General features: G+C 51.6%; 2 protein-coding genes across 3 annotated transcripts in view; both read left to right on the top strand.

Annotated features, from left to right (window-relative positions):
• Positions 1-5,660: 5,660 nt before the first annotated feature.
• On the top strand, positions 5,661-6,389 carry LOC120662446 (DBF4-type zinc finger-containing protein 2 homolog). The gene has a single exon (XM_039941591.1). It carries the CDS (start codon positions 5,661-5,663, stop codon positions 6,387-6,389), a length of 729 nt encoding a protein of 242 aa, XP_039797525.1.
• A 1,500-nt stretch (positions 6,390-7,889) lies between these two features.
• The window catches only part of LOC120659857 (myosin-6-like), a 36,658-nt gene continuing 26,912 nt past the window's right edge, over positions 7,890-17,635 (top strand). The window contains exons 1-8 of one of the 2 annotated variants that reach the window (XM_039938114.1): positions 7,890-8,256; positions 9,406-9,534; positions 9,796-9,939; positions 10,247-10,392; positions 10,481-10,637; positions 11,174-11,232; positions 11,351-11,510; positions 17,444-17,593. In XM_039938114.1, coding sequence (XP_039794048.1) covers positions 8,254-8,256; positions 9,406-9,534; positions 9,796-9,939; positions 10,247-10,392; positions 10,481-10,637; positions 11,174-11,232; positions 11,351-11,510; positions 17,444-17,593 — 948 coding nt within the window. In that variant the 5' untranslated portion in view covers positions 7,890-8,253. The remainder of the gene's footprint in view (positions 8,257-9,405; positions 9,535-9,795; positions 9,940-10,246; positions 10,393-10,480; positions 10,638-11,173; positions 11,233-11,350; positions 11,511-17,443; positions 17,594-17,635) is intronic. The other variant, XM_039938113.1, reaches the window with a different exon arrangement.

Genomic DNA, 17,635 nt, shown 5'->3' with positions numbered 1-17,635 from the left:
TAATACCACATCTAATGATAGAGCCGTCAAAAAGCTTAAATGAAACTCTTTGGACACATATGCCTTTTGAAGGTGATGATCATCATATCAAGTGCACAACTCACATATTGAACTTGGTTGTCCAAGATGGGATGGAAACCATATGTAGTATCATTGAGCCTGTTTGGGATGTCATTAAACATATTACATCATCCAGCTACCGGTTACAAATTTTCAATACCATCCTACAATAATTCAATCATAATACTATGAGGGGTTTCAATTTAGATGTTTCTACAAGATGGAATTCTATGTATGACATGTTGGAGGAAGCTCTTGAGTATAAGGATGCATTGACTCACTATGTTAATCTGCAAAACATTCAAGGACCACTCCTTGAACAATGGAACCTGATAGAAAGGGTGTGCAAATTTTTGAAACATTTCTCTGATACAACAAAAGTCTTCTCACAGCATAAAACTCCAAGTGCTCACAGATATGTTGAAGAGATTTTGGGGATAAGGGAACTACTTCTTGATGAAAAAAATAGAAGCCATAAATTCTTAAAGGTGTTGTGTGATGAAATGAAGTCCAAGTTTTTTTTTTTGAGCATCAAATGAAGTCCAAGTTTGACAAATACTAGGATGAACCTAACAAAATCCTTTTGGTAGCATCTTTGCTGGACCATGGTACAAATTAACCTTTTTGAAGTAGTATCTCATGAGAGTGTATGGAGAGGAAGTAGCTGATAGAAAAGCAAACTATGCTCTTACCTGATTTAAAGCATATTATTCTCATTACGAAAATATGCAACAAAGGAGTTCCCAAAGTAACATTTAATCATATCCCGAAGTCATGGTTCTTCAAGTATGTTGTCTTCGGTGTCTGGAAAATGAAAGCTAGGGCAGGAATTTGCTTTGTTCAAGCAGAGAAACCAACCTCATCACTCAAGAAGGTCAGAAGTTGATGCTTATCTAGATGATTCATTGGTTCCCTTAAGGGAGGGTGAAGAATTTGATGTTTCAAATGGTGGAAAAGAAACCAAGATCAATATCCTATACTAGGAAAGATGGCTCATGACTTTTTGCCATTCCATTGTCAACTGTAGCCTTTGAATCAACATTTAGTACTGCTTGTATGGTAATTAACAAATACCATAGTTCTTTATGTTCAGAAACGGTGGAAGCAATATTATGTGCAAAAAATTGGCTTAAAGGGTACCTCTCAGATGAAGATGAAGATGATGAAGGTAACATATTTTCTTGAGCAAATTTGAATTCCAGTTTCTATTCTCCTGGTTAATGATAGGTCTTGAAAACATAGTGCTTGCTAGTACACTGAAGAATACTAGTCATCTAATTTTTTGTGTCATATCTGGACCATTTTAGTTGCATGTACTGCTACTCTTAATCTTGATTAGCTTGCAGATAATATCTGCTAGTAAGTGATTCATACTCTGTTATCACCAACACATTTTACCGAATGAATCGATGCTCATCGGCTTGGCTCAATTTCAGCTCTAGAATGATGAATTCATACTCTACTGTCACCGACGCTTTTGACCCAATCGTTCGATGTACATCAGCTCGGCTCATTTTTAGCTCTGTTTCGGCGTCGGGTGTAACAACCCTAGGTTAATTAAGATAATAAACATGTCATCATAAGCATCATCATGCATTAGTCATGATTAGAATGCACTTAGGAATGTTAAAACTATAGATAAGCCCTTTCAAAATTACAGAGGCAGATGATCCGTGCCCCACTTGTGAACACCGTCCGCTAGTGACTTCTAGGTGCGTATCAAGCCTGCAGGACTTGGACGCCACGTGCCTCCACAGGCCCCACATGTCAACTCGAGCACCATCTCCACCAGAGCACCTCCTGCTCTCTCTCTCTCTCCCTCTCCCCTTCCCACTCACTCAAACACCTCTCTCTATCTAACCTCAAGCCATGGTGGAGCTTCACCTTCTCCCCCACCATTGAAGCCCCTCCACCTCGTCGGAGGTTCGTTGGAGGATGCTAAAGATCGACACCAACAAGTTGCACCACCTCTACTCCCTCTTCTTTCTTGGGGATAGGAGCTTCCGCAAGTTCTTCTCCAACCTATTCTCTCCTTCAAGCTTCAACACAAAGAACGAGCTCGAGCTTCCCCAAGGCCCTCTACCTCGACTTGCAACTCATGCATGTGTTCCGCCCATTGCCAGTGAGGTCATCACCTCCCCGATCCCATCATATTGCTCTGGGTTTTGAAGACATGGAACCCCTTTAGAGCCCAATCACTATTGATGACCTAGAGTTTTGAAATCTAAATGCATGTATGTTCGAGTTGGCAAAATGGAAACCCCACACTCCTAGGAACCTTTAGGAACAAATCAAATCCCAAATAGTTGCCAGAATCACCAGTGGTGAACTTTTCGGTGAGCCTCGGCCGTGGTGCAGACGGTCCTGCTAGAATTTTCCGCCACTTGGGTAAAAAATATCCGCCCTAGGTCAGAAATTCCATCGATCGGACCGGTACTCTGCTTTCCATGCTCAAGGTTGGTCTGATCATGTTTTCAGTTTCATTGTTTGCACCTTTGCTAGCGCCTGTCGTGGGTTCTCTGGTGTGAGTTCTTGCCATAGCTGATGCCCTACTATACGCGATGGTTAAACAACTAGTCCACCTCGAAAAAATTTGCAAATTTGAAACTTGAAACATCACGCTTCGTATATTTGGCATTCCTAATATTGGCATCGTAAAATTGGAACTCCAAATATGTGCTTGTATCTACTACCACAGAGCATATTTCCTCTCTTTTCAATTTTTTTCTAGTAGGCAGGCAGAGGGCTCTGTCGCCACCTAGGCAGGCTGACGCAGGTCGCTGATGAGCTGGTTGGCCGGCCGCCACCGCCTGGAAAAAATTGTGCATATTATTTTTATGCAAACAAAATATTCCGAACATTAAAACAAACACAAAAAAATAATCTGAGCACAATCTAAAAATAATCTCGGCCAAGCCCTCGCTTGGCCCCAGGGGCTAGGGTCGATGGCAGCCAGGGGCTGGCACGTTGGGCCGCGGCGACTAGGGACGGCCTCCAGAAGCGGGGCGCAAGCAGCAGCAGAGGTGGGGCTAGCTCATCAGGTGGATGCATGGCGCCGGCGCCGCCTAGGTCACGAACGATGAAAGAGTGATCGAAAGAAGATTAGATGATCTGAACAAAACGAAGCGACACAGATGGGCAGTCATCTTTTCACCTAGCCAAATACATGAAAAATAGAGGAGATACATTGTAAGGAACATGGCCCCATTAGGCCATTGTTTGTGATTTTGGTGATTATGTGACAACATAATCAATGGGACTAATACGTTTGTCAAGTGAATCATATTAGGTTCCAAGGATGAATACAAAGCCCTAGCAAAACAAGAATAAAAAAAAGAACTCAAAGAAATGCCGAATTGGTTGAAGTTTCACATGAAATAGTAGCACTGGTTAAACTGATACATTAAATCGGTGCCCAAAAAATGATCTAATGACATGTACTTTTGGATATACCTGTATAGAGTTTCACAAGCTTTCCATAGAGTCCAAGATCATCAAAATCGGAGTTCGGTGCAAAAAGTTATGACCCAAACATAAGAAAACTTATTTTTGAGTGGCACTGGTTTAATCGGTGCCCTATCACCGGTTACACTGGTGCTCAAACTTTGATCAAATGAGATGGTCTTCAACATAATCTTGTAGAGCATTTCACAAGCTTTTCATAGAGTACAAGATCATCAAAACCGGAGTTCAGAGTAAAGAGTTATGACCAAAATACGAAGCACTGTGAAGCTGATTTCTGGAAGCACCGGCTAAACCAATGCTCACCGGTTAAACCGACGCTCAAACTTCTGTCAAATGAGATGGTATTCAGCAGAATATCGTAGAGCAATTCACAAGCTTTCCATAGAGTACAAGATCATCGAAATCGGAGTTCGGAGTAAAGAGTTATGACCAAAATACGAAGCACTGTGAAGTTAGTTTTTATAAGCACTGGTTAAACCGGTGCTAACAAAAAAAGCGTCGGTGCGGTGCACCGGTTAGACCGACGCCATCACCGGATAAACTGGTGGTACCATATTTCAGCTGCAGAACTCGTTAGAAAGGGCTAACGGCTAGTTCAAGTTATTAGTGACCGGGTAGACCGGTGCTTACGCAGAAATGCTCCCAACGACTACAAACGGCTACTTCAAATTTGTGGGCTATATATATGGTTTTCCCCGGCCATTTTGGGCTTGTTGGAGTTCCTAGAAGTCACATTCACACTCAAGAACACCTCCAAGCCATCCAAGAGCATAGTAATCAAATCTTTAGTCCTTAGCACAACTTTGTGAGTATTAGTGCTAGGTTAGCTCTTAAATGAGTGAGAGAGCAAGGTGTTGTGACTTGTGCTGTGGTTTTAGAGTGAACCAACATTGTATCTCGATGCGCCGGCCCCTTGGAGTATTGGTGGCTCGCCGGCACGTCAACGACCCTCCGGTTTGGTGTGGAGCGGCGTTGACATATTTGTGCGGGGGATGTGGAGACCCGCCCTTCTTGGTGAAGCTCCTTAGTGGAAATCGGGATCAAGATGACCGTGGTGACTCGGTGTCCCCGGAAGAGATTTGATTGCCGAGAAACAATACTCTTTGTGAGTGCTTCAACAATGTGGATGTAGGTGTGCCTTTATGGCTAACCGAACCACGAGATAAATCCTCGTGTCAAAGAGTTTGCTTTCTCTCATCCCTCCTTTAAGCTTCCGTATTTACTTTTTACAATCTTTGTATGTCTTTACTTTCATAGAGTAGCATTTTGATAGAATTGGCTATAGGTTGCTAAACTCTTTTTGGAATGAGAATTTCACAATAGAAAAACCCTAGTTGCACATCTAGATAGTATATTTTAGTTTAATTTATGTGCAAATTAGTTGGAACCTAAAAATAAATTTTTAAGTTGTCTAATTCACTTCCTCTCCCTTTTAGACTAGAGCACCCGATCACTTTCATACACTCAATGGTAGTAGATATTTTTCTGAAGTTAACAATGGTAGTGGATACACGTATTTAAATACTAATTTTACGATATCAATATTAACAATAGCAAATATATGAAGCGTGAAGTCCTAAATTTTTAGGCTATCTGCACTGGGGACGGACCGTCCTCCAGTACGAGATAGCGGACGATTCCTCTGCAGCGAGTCCTCTACCGCATACTGGAAGGCAGCGGACGCCTCGCCATCCGCCATTCCTAGCGCATGTACCGTTCCTCCGCTATGGTTGGGCCCAGCATTGATGCCGCGCACCCTCAACCGCCGGAAGCCGCGTCTGCCGCCACGGGCTTGCCTCGCCGCGCGCTGCACCTGCCGGAGCCTCACTGCGCTACCGGAGAGGGTGGCCATCGCGCCGGGGCAGGGAAGGGGCGCTGAATCTCCGTCGCGGCCGGCTGGCCCCACGGCCCCGCGGCCCGCCGCCACTGCCGCCGCCGCCGCACGCTGGCTAGCCCGCGTGCGCCCACTAGGTAGGCGAGCCGCCGTTGAGGAGGGCCTCGTAGCGGGGAGGCGAGTCACCGAGGACCTCCGCCGCGCCATGGCCCCGCGTGGAGGAGGGAGGCGCCGCCGGCAAGGGGGCGCGGCGAGGAGTGCAACAGGGGGCACAGCGAGGACCCGCGCGGAGGGAGGAGGCATGGCCGCACCCGCGAGGGAGGAGGAGGAAGCTCGCCGCGCCGCCTCCGCGCTGCCTCGTCGCCCGGCCCCACCTCGCCTCCTCCGCGCGTGCGTGCATAGCCCGCGCGCAGGCGCGCAGCCGCGGCCGCGGGCGCGCTCCAGGCGCTGGGCTGCGCCGCCAGCATCCCGCTGCCGCCTGCTCGGCCCCCGCACGGCCACCTGCTCCCCCCGCGCTCGGCGGCCTGCTCCGCCTGGTGGGGAGCATGGGCCATGGCCGCCGGATCCGCCGCGCTCGAGCTCCGCGCCATGGCCGTTGGGGGCACCACGTTTGAGCTGCGGGAGCATCCGGGCCGCGTCGTCGCGGTCCCACGGTGCGGCCGCCAGGGAGGGAGGCCGGAGGAGGCCCGTGTCGGCTTGGGAAGAGGGAGGAGGGAGGAACGAGGAGGGGGAGGGGGCGCCAGCCAAGGCGAAAGGTGGCGCCGCCGAGCTCGCCGCGCCGTGGCCACTCGCTGCGCCGTGGCCGCCCGTCAAGCTCCGCCCGCGCGCGCCATGCCCGCCCGCGGCGAGTGCGAGTGCGAGCGCCGCGCAGGCCGGCCGTCGCGCGTCCGCTGCAGGCTTGCCGGCCGCCTCTGCTGCCGCGCCGCGCAGGCGTGCCGCCGAGCTCGACGAGGGCCGCTGTGAGGAGCCGTCCGCCGCGAGGAGGGGCGCGCTGGCGAGCTCGAGCCCGTTCACCGCCGTCCGGCCTTGATCTGCACTGGGGAGAGCCGAGGTGGTGGCGGCGGAGGACCCGAGGCGTGCCGTGGAGAGAGGTAGGTAGGGAGGGAGGAGCCGTGGGGGCGGCGCGACGCTCGCCCGCCCGCGCGTCGCTCGACCCACACCGGTGGGGAGAGAGGGAGGGAGGGAGGGGGAGGAGGGAGGAAGGAAGGACGTGGAGCGGCCGTGTGGGGAAGAAGAGGGTGGGGAGAGAGAGAAATGAGGGGGTGGGGTAAAAACATAGAAGGGGAGTGGGTGGTTGGGATAGAGCAAGATATAGAATATAGATGGCTGCAGTGAAACTGTATATAGAAAAAAGTATTGTTGACTATAACTGAATATTTATTTTAGAAGATAGATTTAGAGTATGATAAATACGGATAGTTTTATGCTCGGCAGCCACCCTCTCCTACCTGTTGAGACCGACCCAGCTCTCCAGCCGCCGCCGCGCGCAGCACCAATAGGGATGAAAAAGGTCGGAAACGATCGGCGAAAAGGCTCCACCACTTTCACTTTCATATTTTTTTTTCATCGGAAACGAAAGCGATACGGTATTTTCGGTAACGAGAAAACAATACCGGTATTCCGGTAATTTCGGAAACAAAAACATACGGTCGAGAACACATCGATAATGATCGAAACCCATCAAAACGATATTTAAAAAACGATAAACATATCAAACAATAGAGCATAGTATTAACTATATGACTTGATACATCTCACATGCAAGGAGTGAAGATTCGAGTAAGATATTAGTCCAAATATCGAACCAATCTGTGATAACTAACACATAGTAGCATGCACGATATTATGACACAAAGTTACACACAACATACAAGACATAGTCATACATGATCATTAGTCAAATTCAAAGACAGTGGCATCGATCGTCCTCGAGACGATGCATCTCCTGCTGATGCCATCGCCCTGTGCTGCGTCGCCGGCCGTCATCGTTGAGGGATAGCACCGAAGGCCGGAGGATAGGGGACCGTGGATTCCCTGTAGACGTGGAGAGGGGGCGGTGACGGTGGGTGGCAGGTCATGGGGGCTGGGGCACTGGGGAGTGAGCGGGGTACTCGATTCCTTTTGAGGCTAGGGTTAGCTTGAGAAGCTAGGCCAGCCGGAATTCCGCGAGCTAATTGGGCCAGAGTCCAGGGAAAGCAAGTGTTGGGGTTGGACATCAAATACGGTAATACCGGCGGTAAATACGGTAATTCTCAAAAACGGTTGATAGAGGCTGAAATCATTTTTGCTTTCAGTTTCGAATAAAAATACTATTTTCATTTCCATATTTTCAGTAGCCGTTTACATTTTCATTTACACCATAATCTCGTTAAAATCTAGAAAACGTTTTTCGGTAAACGAAAATTTTCAGTTTCGTTTTCATCCCTAGGCACCGAGACTGACAGCCGAGCCGTGTGCCGCAGCAGCGCGCGCGAGTCTCCCTCCCTCTCGGCATTGTTTAATCTCGCCACTCCCTTTCCCACTTCGCACTCGTGCCCAGCTCCTTCTCTTTCCCTCCCCCGTCGACTCGGTAGTCGGTCCTCGCCCTCGCCTCCTCGCGTCGCCTACCTCCCGTGGAAGCGAGAAAACAACCAGACAAACACGAAACACACAGGTCCGAATCCAAATCTAGCGCCCGCGTCGCGATCTCGCAGCCTTCACCCCCAACCACTCCCGCGGCGGCGGCGGCGCCGATCCCGCCTTGGGCTCGCGCGTCGGCAACTCCGGCGCCACGTCCTCCTCCCCCCTTCGCGGCGGCGCTCGGGAGGTGGGCGGCGGCTGCGGCTGCGATCGCGCCAGCGGAGCCGCCTCTTCGCCCTCGGTGCCGCCGGGCCTGATCCGATCCCGCCGGCGGAATGGTACGTGCTACGATTTGCCCGATCGGAATTTGCGCTTGGTTGTTTGTTTGGGAAGTAGCGTGCGTGCTGGCTGGGGATCGGCCTTTCGGTGACGGCGCCGAAATGCCCGCTCGGTTCGGGGTGTTTCCGTTTCGCGCCCTGTGGTCCCTTTAGTTGAAGCAGCCGTGCAGCGAGATCGTTCGGATGAACGGCGTTGTTGTAGGGAATGGTATCTAGGATGATATGAATCGGAAGACCTGTTTGCTGTCCTTCCTTCTGTCCCTGATTGGGCAATGTGGCGAGGTTGGGGCTCTGGCTTCAGGCTCAAACTCTGTGTTCTGGTAGATTCCGTCCAATTTGACTCACTAAGTCTGTCCTTACGGTCCTACGGAGATGTGGGGTTTGATCATATCGTGGAATTTGTTATAGGCTTATGTGAATGTAAATGTTGGTGAGCCAGCACCAATTGAGGAAATCAGGAACCTTAGAGCAACTCCAGCAGACCCTCTAAACAGCCCCCTATCCCAAGTTTAGAGGGGTAAGCCAAAAAAATGCACTCCAGCAGACCCTCTACTTCACTCTCTATTTTGGGGAGGCCTCCAAAATCCCTCCTCCACCCTCCATTCCTAGGGGGTCTCTAGGGAGCCCTCTATTATATATTGGAATTGAGGGCTATTGCTGGAGTTGAAACAAATTTAGTAGTCTCTAAAAAACAGAGGCAGCCCCCATTTAACATTTAGAGGGTCTGATTTAAGGGCTATTGCTGGAGATGCTCTTATACTCTGCTTGGCGTTTCATTACTTGAAATTAGTGGCAGACATAGACACCTAAATCATGGGACAGTGTCTATTGATGTTCGCTAAACTTCTTTTCTCTTTTAGTTTGAATTTTGTTCAGTGGAGAGTGAAACTTAGCCCATGTGTTTGTTATCACCAAATGTGGATCTTCGTATTCTACGTGTTTGAATTTCAAACAAAAGAGGAAGGATTTGATATTCAGGAACTTCTCAACTATATTCATCAGTATATGTATGTGTTGCTCCTGGATTGTGATTTTCGGATTTAGATGTTGCAGATGTTACTCTCTGTTTTGCTTGTCCTTCATATTATTCAGTTTGCTGCAAGCACTGGGTAACTGGCATTAGTCGTGTGGGCGTGTTTCCTGTTGCAGGCATCCAATGTCCGTTTTACAGTGGGTTCTCAAGTTTGGGTTGAGGATGCGGATTTGGCTTGGATTGATGGGCTGGTGGAGGAGGTCCAGGGAGATGAATTAATAATAAACTGCAGTTCTGGGAAGAAGGTCAGTTACTAATTCCGTGATAGCTTCCTTTTATTTTCCGCCCAAAGTGAACTTTTGGTAGTTTGTGTAGTCCTACTGGCTAATGGTGCAACACTTTCTATTCATGCTTAACTGGGGATTTGGCAACACTTTTATCCTAAAATTCTTTTTTAGTCCTCATGTTAATTACTTTTTAAAGTCTGGAACTGTTAATTCATGAGTGCCAGAATATAGTCCTGTTGTTGCATATAATAGATAAACATATTTATATTTTGGTTACAGGTTACTGCCAATGTCTCAAGTGTGTATCCTAAGGATGCAGAAGCAAAGCGCTGTGGTGTTGAGGATATGACAAGGCTGGCTTATCTGAATGAACCAGGGGTTCTACAAAACTTGAAGTCTAGATATGCAATGAATGAAATATATGTAAGTTGAGTTGTTCAACATATTAGCTCTTCTTTTTGTGCGAATTATTCATGCATGCTTGGATCCATTCCTATGAGTTCTTGGATGCTCTAAATTTTTTAATTCTAATACATTCTCTAGGATGCTAGTACAATTACTTGTTCAAATTACACCTCCTTTCTGTATTAGTGTTTATGTTTCATTGCCGATATTACTGTAATGGTGTTTACTGTTTGAACATTGTAACGATATGTTTTATGATATCCTCCGTTGTACTGAACACCCTTTTTGGCCTCATCTAATGGCTTAAAGTTATTTGTCCTTGTAGACTTATACTGGTAACATATTAATAGCTGTCAACCCATTTCAAAGACTTCCACACCTTTACAACAATCACATGATGGGAATTTATAAAGGAGCAGAATTCGGCGACCTGAGCCCACATCCTTTTGCCATCGCGGACCGTGCATATAGGTGTGTTTCAGCACACACAAGAAAACTTTTTTTTTGAGTGTTTTGTGCATTAATTATGGTGCATGTATCTGACATATTGGCCATGCAGGCTTATGATTAATTATGGTAAAAGCCAAGCCATATTAGTGAGTGGTGAAAGTGGAGCTGGTAAGACAGAAAGCACTAAAAGTCTTATGCAGTATCTTGCATTTATGGGTGGCAAGGCTCAATCTGGAGGAAGGTCAGTGCAACAACAAGTACTGGAGGTGAGGGCTCCCATTAGTTCTATTGGTGTCCTTACTCTTGAGTAGACTTGATCATTTATCGGGTCTGGTAAAAAAAACCCGGTACCTTTTTCTTCGACCCGGACCTGGCCAGACCTGGCTGGATGTTTTGGCCTGACGTGTCAGGTTGGGTTGGGTTCGGATTGGGTCAAACCTGATTTTTTGTGTATAAAATTCGGGTTGGGTCGGGTTTTGGGTCAAACAATTCGGCCTGCACTCGGCCTGTTTTTTTGTGTCAGGTCAAAAGTTTCAGCCCAAGCGCGGCCCATGCATTAATCAGGTTGGGTTTTTTTCGGGCGGATCCGGTCGGGTTTATTGGATCGGGTAGCCCGTGAGGTATACTCTTGGGCATAAGAGCAACTATAAGTACTAGACATATGGATTATGAGCTGTCAACTTGGAATGTGCATGAAGAAGCGAGCAATTTGTTTCTCTGGATTGCATCAAATTCATATTTCATCATCTTGATGTCATTCTAGTGTCTTATGCTATCCAATCTATCTGTTTGTTTGACACAGTCCAATCCTGTTCTTGAGGCATTTGGAAATGCAAAAACAGTCAGGAATAACAATTCGAGGTAATGACCTTCAATGACACTTATGCTTTTCTTTGTTTCAGTAGTTAGTGTTTGCTTATTTATCACTGCTTTCTATTTTTCCTCCTAGTTTATGGCTTTCTTTTATCTTATTACCCAGTCGTTTCGGCAAATTTGTTGAGATCCAGTTTGACCAGAATGGGAAGATTTCAGGAGCTGCCATAAGGACTTACCTCCTTGAAAGATCTCGTGTCTGTCAAATATCTGATCCAGAAAGGAACTATCACTGCTTTTACATGCTTTGTGCTGCACCACCTGAGGTAACTAATATATGTGGAATTCTATCTTGCCAGCTTTCAACATGTTTGTACTAGTTTTTTTTAACGCATAAAAAGAATCAAGTCGGGTATCTGGAGGCGGAACATTGTGGATCTATATTACTTCAAAATAAATACTGCACATATATGGACACCTTTTGTAAATGAAACCGCACATTAGTACATAAAATCTCTGCAGTTAGAGCTTATCATGTTATTGTTGGAGTATATTGAGCCCATGTGTATAGAGGCCCATGTATAGGTATTATATATACCCACCCTTCTAGGGTTGGAGGAATACAAGCCATCATTTCCTCCTACATGGTATCAGCTAGCTCTTCCTTCCTCTAGCCGCCGCCGCCATGGCTGGCTGGCCACCGGCGCCCCCTTTCCTCCCCTTCCCTCCTCTGCTCCTGCGCCGTGCGCGTGGAGCCACCCTGCCGCCGCCTTTGCCGCTGCTGCGGGCGGCCCCCATGGTGCCCCTGCCGCCGCCAACTCCCTGGCTGGCCGGCAGCCAGCACAGCCAGCGCCGCCGGCCTTTACTGCGGCTGCGGCCGGCCTCCATGGCGCCCCTGCCGCCGCCACCATGGCCGGCTGGCCTCTGGCGCCGCCGCCCCTCTCCTTCTCCTCCCTCCCCAACCTCTCCTCTGCTGCGCGCTCTGCCGCGCTGGCCCCTGGTGCGGGCGGATCTAGGGCGCAGAGGCCCTGGGATGCCCCTGCCCCGCAGGTCCCAGCCACTGCCGCGCTGGGTGTGGCCGGCGCCGCTCGTGGCTCGCGGCCGCCAGCCGCGGCCGAACACGCCCCCTCCCCTGCTCCGGGCGCCGCTGCTAGGCCGCCCTACGCCGCCGTCGTGCTGGCCGCCGCCCAGGGCGCGGTAGCAGGCGCCAGGGCGGACGCCGGGGAGGGTGTGGGCGCTGGGGCGGCAGGGACTGCCGTCGCCGCCGCCCAGGGTGCCGCCCAGGCTGCCGTCGACCTCCGGGACGCCGCCGCGTCTGCGAGGGCCGCGTCCCGACCCCTGCTCGCGCCTCCTCCCACCCTCGGCGCGACTGGAGCAGGGGACGCGCTGGCCCCGACCGCGATTGGAGCAGGGGAGGCGGCGATTGGCACAGGGGGCGCGTGTGCGGGCTCGGCCCCCGCCCCCGCCCATGCCATGCGGTTCTTCGACGCGCACTGCAATCTCCAGGGCGCGCCTCTGTTCCAGGCCGCAGCCCAGGCGCCTCCTCCGCTCCAGGGCGCGGGCCGCGCCGCCGCGCAGGCCGCGCAGGATCAGGCCGTCGCGCCCGCAGACCTGGCCGCCGCCGCCGCCTTTGTGGCCGCCGTCGCGCCCGCCGCGCGGGCCGCTGCCTCCCTCGCCGCTGCGCACGCCGCCCAGGCCGTCGCGCCCAGGGACTCCGCGCGGGCCGCTGCCTCTCTCGCCGCTGCGCAGGCTGTCGGGCCCGCCGCGCACGCCGCGTCGGTCCAGGTCGTCGCGGGCCCTCGTCCTCTGTCCCAGCCGGCGGCCATGCTCGCCGCTGCTGCTCCCCTGTTCGCGCCGTTCTGGACACCGCCCGCTCCACCCAGCCAGCAGCCGACCTGGCCTGGGGGGTGGGACCAGGCCGCACTGGCGCAGTCCTTCAGCGCCATGTGGCGGACGCCGCCGGTCTGCACCGAGTGGATCGCCGACTCGGGTGCATCCTTCCACACCACCCCACATGCCGGTATCCTCTCTTCTGTCCGACCCCCACACCCCTCTTGTCCTTCTTCCATCATGGTTGGTGATAGGGTCTTGTCTTCCTGTCATCGCCGTGGGTTCAGCTCCTGGCTCTTTTCGTCTTCCCAATGTCCTTGTTGCTCCTCAGATGGTTCATAACCTTCTTTCCATTCGTCAGTTTACAGCTGACAATTCTTGTTCCATCGAGTTTGATTCTTCTGGCCTCACTGTAAAGGATTCGGCCTCCCGGCGTCCGCTACTCCGGTGTGACAGCACGGGGTCCCTTTACACCCTTCGCATTCCTTCTTCCGCTGCACCACTCTCGTCTTCTTCTTCGCCCTGGCCGTCTTGGTCTGCCGCTTTTGCCACGACGCCGTCTTCCACCACCTGGCACCGCCGTCTTGGTCACCCTGGCCGCGACGTTCTGGCTCAGCTCAGTCGTAGTACCGATGTTCCTGGTACAAGGGCTCCTGCTGAGCCCCTCTGCCATGCGTGCCAGCTCGGTCGTCATGTTCGGCTTCCCTTTTCCTCTTCTTCTTCGCATACGACGCATGCATTTGACCTTGTTCACTGTGACCTGTGGACCTCTCCTGTACTTAGCCTTTCTGGTTATAAGTACTATCTGGTGGTGGTCGACGACTTTTCGCACTACTCTTGGACGTTTCCTTTGCGCGCCAAGTCTGAGACCTTCCCCACCCTCCTCCACTTCTTTGTCTGGGTGTCCACTCAGTTCGGCCTCACCGTTAAGGCCGTCCAGTGTGACAACGGGCGGGAGTTTGACAACTCCACCTCCCGTTCCTTCTTCCTGTCTCGGGGTGTTCAGCTGCGTATGTCTTGTCCGTATACCTCTCCTCAGAACGGCAAGGCTGAGCGGATGATTCGCACGACGAACGATGTCGTGCGCACCCTTCTGATCCAGGCTTCTCTGCCCCCCGCGCTTCTGGGCTGAGAGCCTCTACACCGCCACCTACCTGCTCAACCGCCTTTCGTCCACAGCTTCTCCTGCTCCCACTCCACACCACGCTCTCTTCGGTACCCCTCCTCGCTACGATCACCTTCGGGTCTTCGGGTGTGCGTGTTACCCTAACACCTCCGCCACCGCTTCTCACAAGCTGGCGCCCCGCTCGACTAGTTGTGTGTTCATCGGGTACTCCCCTGACCACAACGGGTACCGATGCTTTGACCTCACCTCTCGCCGCGTTCTGATCTCCCGACACGTCGTCTTTTACGAGTCGGATTTCTCCTACTCTACCTCCTCTACACCTTCTCCTGACCTCGAGCTGGAGTCTCTGTTTCCTACTGACCCGGTGGTTCAGACACCGTTACCTGTCTGTTCTTTTCCTGCAGGTTTTCCCGGAACGTCGGCACCGTTTCCGGTGATCCCTGCTGCGCTGAGCAAGGCCCCGGTGCCCGCAGTCGCGCCACGCGCGGCCCCGGTTCCTTCACCTGCACCTGCGCGGTACACTCAGCCGGTGCAGGTGTACCGGCGTCGCTTGGCGCCGACCCTGACACCGCAGCGATACGCTGAGCCGGTGCAGGTGTACCGACGTCGTTCGGCGCCGACATTGGCGCCGCCTCCTGCTCCAGAGGCTCCTGCGACGCCGACGCCGGAGCCGTCGCCACCGCTGCCTCCTCCGGCTCCCTCTCGAGCCGAGCCGGAGGTGTACCACTTGCCGTTCATCCATCGGGATCCTCGACATATCCATCCCATGGTGACTCGGCGGATGGCGTCTCAGGCCGCGACTCTCTCCGCCACCGAGGAAGTGCCGCGGGTCTCTCTTGTACCCTCCTCTGACCGTGACGCCTTGGCAGATCCTCACTGGCGTCGCGCGATGGAAGAGGAGTACGCGACTCTTCTTGCCAACCAGACGTGGGACGTCGTGCCACGTCCGTCTGGTTGCAATGTGGTGACTGGCAAGTGGATCTGGACGCATAAGCGTCGGGCTGATGGCACACTGGAGCGCTACAAGGCTCGCTGGGTTCTCCGGGGGTTCACTCAGCGGCCTGGTGTGGACTATGATGAGACCTTCAGCCAAGTCGTGAAACCCGCTACGGTGCGCACGGTCCTCTCGCTTGCACTCTCGCGCTCCTGGCCTGTGCACTAGCTGGACGTGAAGAATGCGTTTCTTCACGGCACTCTCTCAGAGACTGTCTACTACTCTCAGCCGGCGGGATTTGTGGATTCGAGTCGTCCGGATATGGTCTGCCGACTCAATAAGTCTCTCTATGGACTGAAGCAGGCTCCTCGGGCTTGGTACTCTCGGTTCGCCACGTTCATGCTGACATTGGGGTTCACCGAGGCCAAGTCCGACACGTCTCTCTTCGTCTACCGCCGTGGGGATGAGGCTGCATATTTGCTGCTCTACGTTGATGACATTGTGCTCACAGCCTCTAGTCAGTGGTTGCTTCAGAGTGTCATCTCCTCTCTGCAGCAGGAGTTTGCTATGAAGGATCTCGGTCAGCTCCACCACTTCTTGGGCGTCACTGTTGAGCCTCGCCTGTCTGGTCTTCTCCTGCACCAGCGGCAGTACGCACTCGATATCCTGGAGCGGGCTAGGATGACTGATTGCAAACCCTGCTCCACTCCTGTCGACACTCAGGCGAAGCTGTCCGCTGATCTGGGTGATCCGGTGGCTGATCCTACTGCCTACCGGAGTCTGGCTGGGGCTTTGCAGTACCTCACCTTCACCAGGCCGGACCTCACCTACGCTGTTCAGCAGGTCTGTCTCCATATGCATGATCCCCGAGAGTCACACCTTGCTGCGCTGAAACGTCTCATCCGGTACGTCCGTGGCACTGTGGACCTCGGCCTGGTGCTTCACCGCTCGTCCTCTGCTAAGCTGGTGGTCTACACCGACGCTGACTGGGCTGGCTGCCCGGACACTCGTCGCTCCACTTCCGGCTACGCCGTCTTCCTGGGCGGCAACCTGGTCTCCTGGTCGTCCAAGCGGCAGCCGGTTGTCTCCCGCTCCAGTGCCGAGGCGGAGTACCGGGCTGTCGCTAACGGCGCGGCGGAGGCGTCCTGGCTACGACATCTCTTGGCGGAGCTCCACAGCCCGCTCGCCAAGAGTACGCTCATCTACTGCGACAACATCAGCGCCGTATATCTCTCCACCAACCCCGTCCAGTATCAGCGGACGAAGCACGTGGAGATCGACCTACACTTCGTGCGCGACAGAGTCGCAATCGGCGACGTTCGGGTCCTCCATGTCCCGACTACCTCCCAGTTTGCTGACATCTTCACCAAGGGGCTGCCCTCCTCGACCTTCTCGGAGTTTCGATCCAGCCTCAACGTAGCCGGTGGCTAGTTGTGGCTGCGGGGGGTATTTGCCCTTTGTACTCTCTTCTTGTCCAGTCTTGAATACCGCTGCCTTGGTAGTTCAGACTGCAGGGGGTGTTAGCTTTCTTGTTGTCCAGTTTTGAACACCGCTGCGCCGGTAGTTCAGACTGCGGGGGGGTGTTGGAGTATATTGAGCCCATGTGTATAGAGGCTCATCTAGAGGCCCATGTATAGGTATTATATATACCCACCCTTCTAGGGTTGGAGGAATACAAGCCATCATTTCCTCCTACAGTTATAATTGCTGGTTTACCACTTTAGAAATCAATATGCCAGATTCTCAGTAAATTGTTATACCTTTTATTAAGACAAAAAACTTGACCACGGGGAGAAGTCATGCTGCTGGCTGTATCTTAAATAATGGGAGTACGGAACCCTGGATGGCTAGAAACTTGCTGAAACCAGTTCTAACTTCTAAGGGAGGTAACCACACTTTTCATGCACCAAGGATTGAACCTGGGTGGGTGGCCTCTCTGTTGGAGGCTTTACCAACCGAGCTATCACTTAGGTGATGGTTTTAAATAGCGGGCTAAGGGGTTTAGCGGCTGGACTCAAAAAACAGCTAATAGCGGGCTAAATGAAGCTATAGCAGGCTATAGCGGCTAAATTACATATGAGTTCAAATAGCGGTACCATGCCTCAAATAGCTATAGCGGGCTATAGCAGAAGCTATAGTGGGAGATTTAAAACCTTTTAGATCTGTCTGTTGTTTAAAGCTTCATACATCTAATGGAAAACACAATATATGCAACACACTGCAATACTGCATTTTGGCTAGTATTTCTTCCTGTTATGGGTGTTGTAATTGTTCTCTAACACAACATTTTGTTTTCATTTGTTTACCCTTATCTATTTGAGTCTGTAGTCTACACCTATTGATCTGCTCTCGAAATGTTGCTGTTGCAGGACCGTGAGAGATATAAATTAGGAGATGCTGCATCATTTCACTATCTTAATCAGTCTAGTTGCATTAAACTTGATGCGATGGATGATGCTTCAGAATATATCACAACTAGGAGGGCGATGGATATTGTGGGCATTAGTTCTGATGAACAGGTACCGGCAAGGGCATGGTTGAAATTAATATTCACTTGAAAG

The sequence above is a fragment of the Panicum virgatum genome, chromosome 2N, assembly GCF_016808335.1.
Source record: "Panicum virgatum strain AP13 chromosome 2N, P.virgatum_v5, whole genome shotgun sequence".
Taxonomy (NCBI): domain Eukaryota; kingdom Viridiplantae; phylum Streptophyta; class Magnoliopsida; order Poales; family Poaceae; genus Panicum; species Panicum virgatum.
The sequence above is the reverse complement of the archived record's forward strand: the minus strand, read 5'-3'. Positions and strand labels throughout refer to the sequence as shown.

Excerpts from the sequence above, each read along its gene's own strand:
- LOC120662446 (XM_039941591.1), top strand. The coding sequence starts at position 5,661 with ATGGCCGCACCCGCGAGGGAGGAGGAGGAAGCTCGCCGCGCCGCCTCC.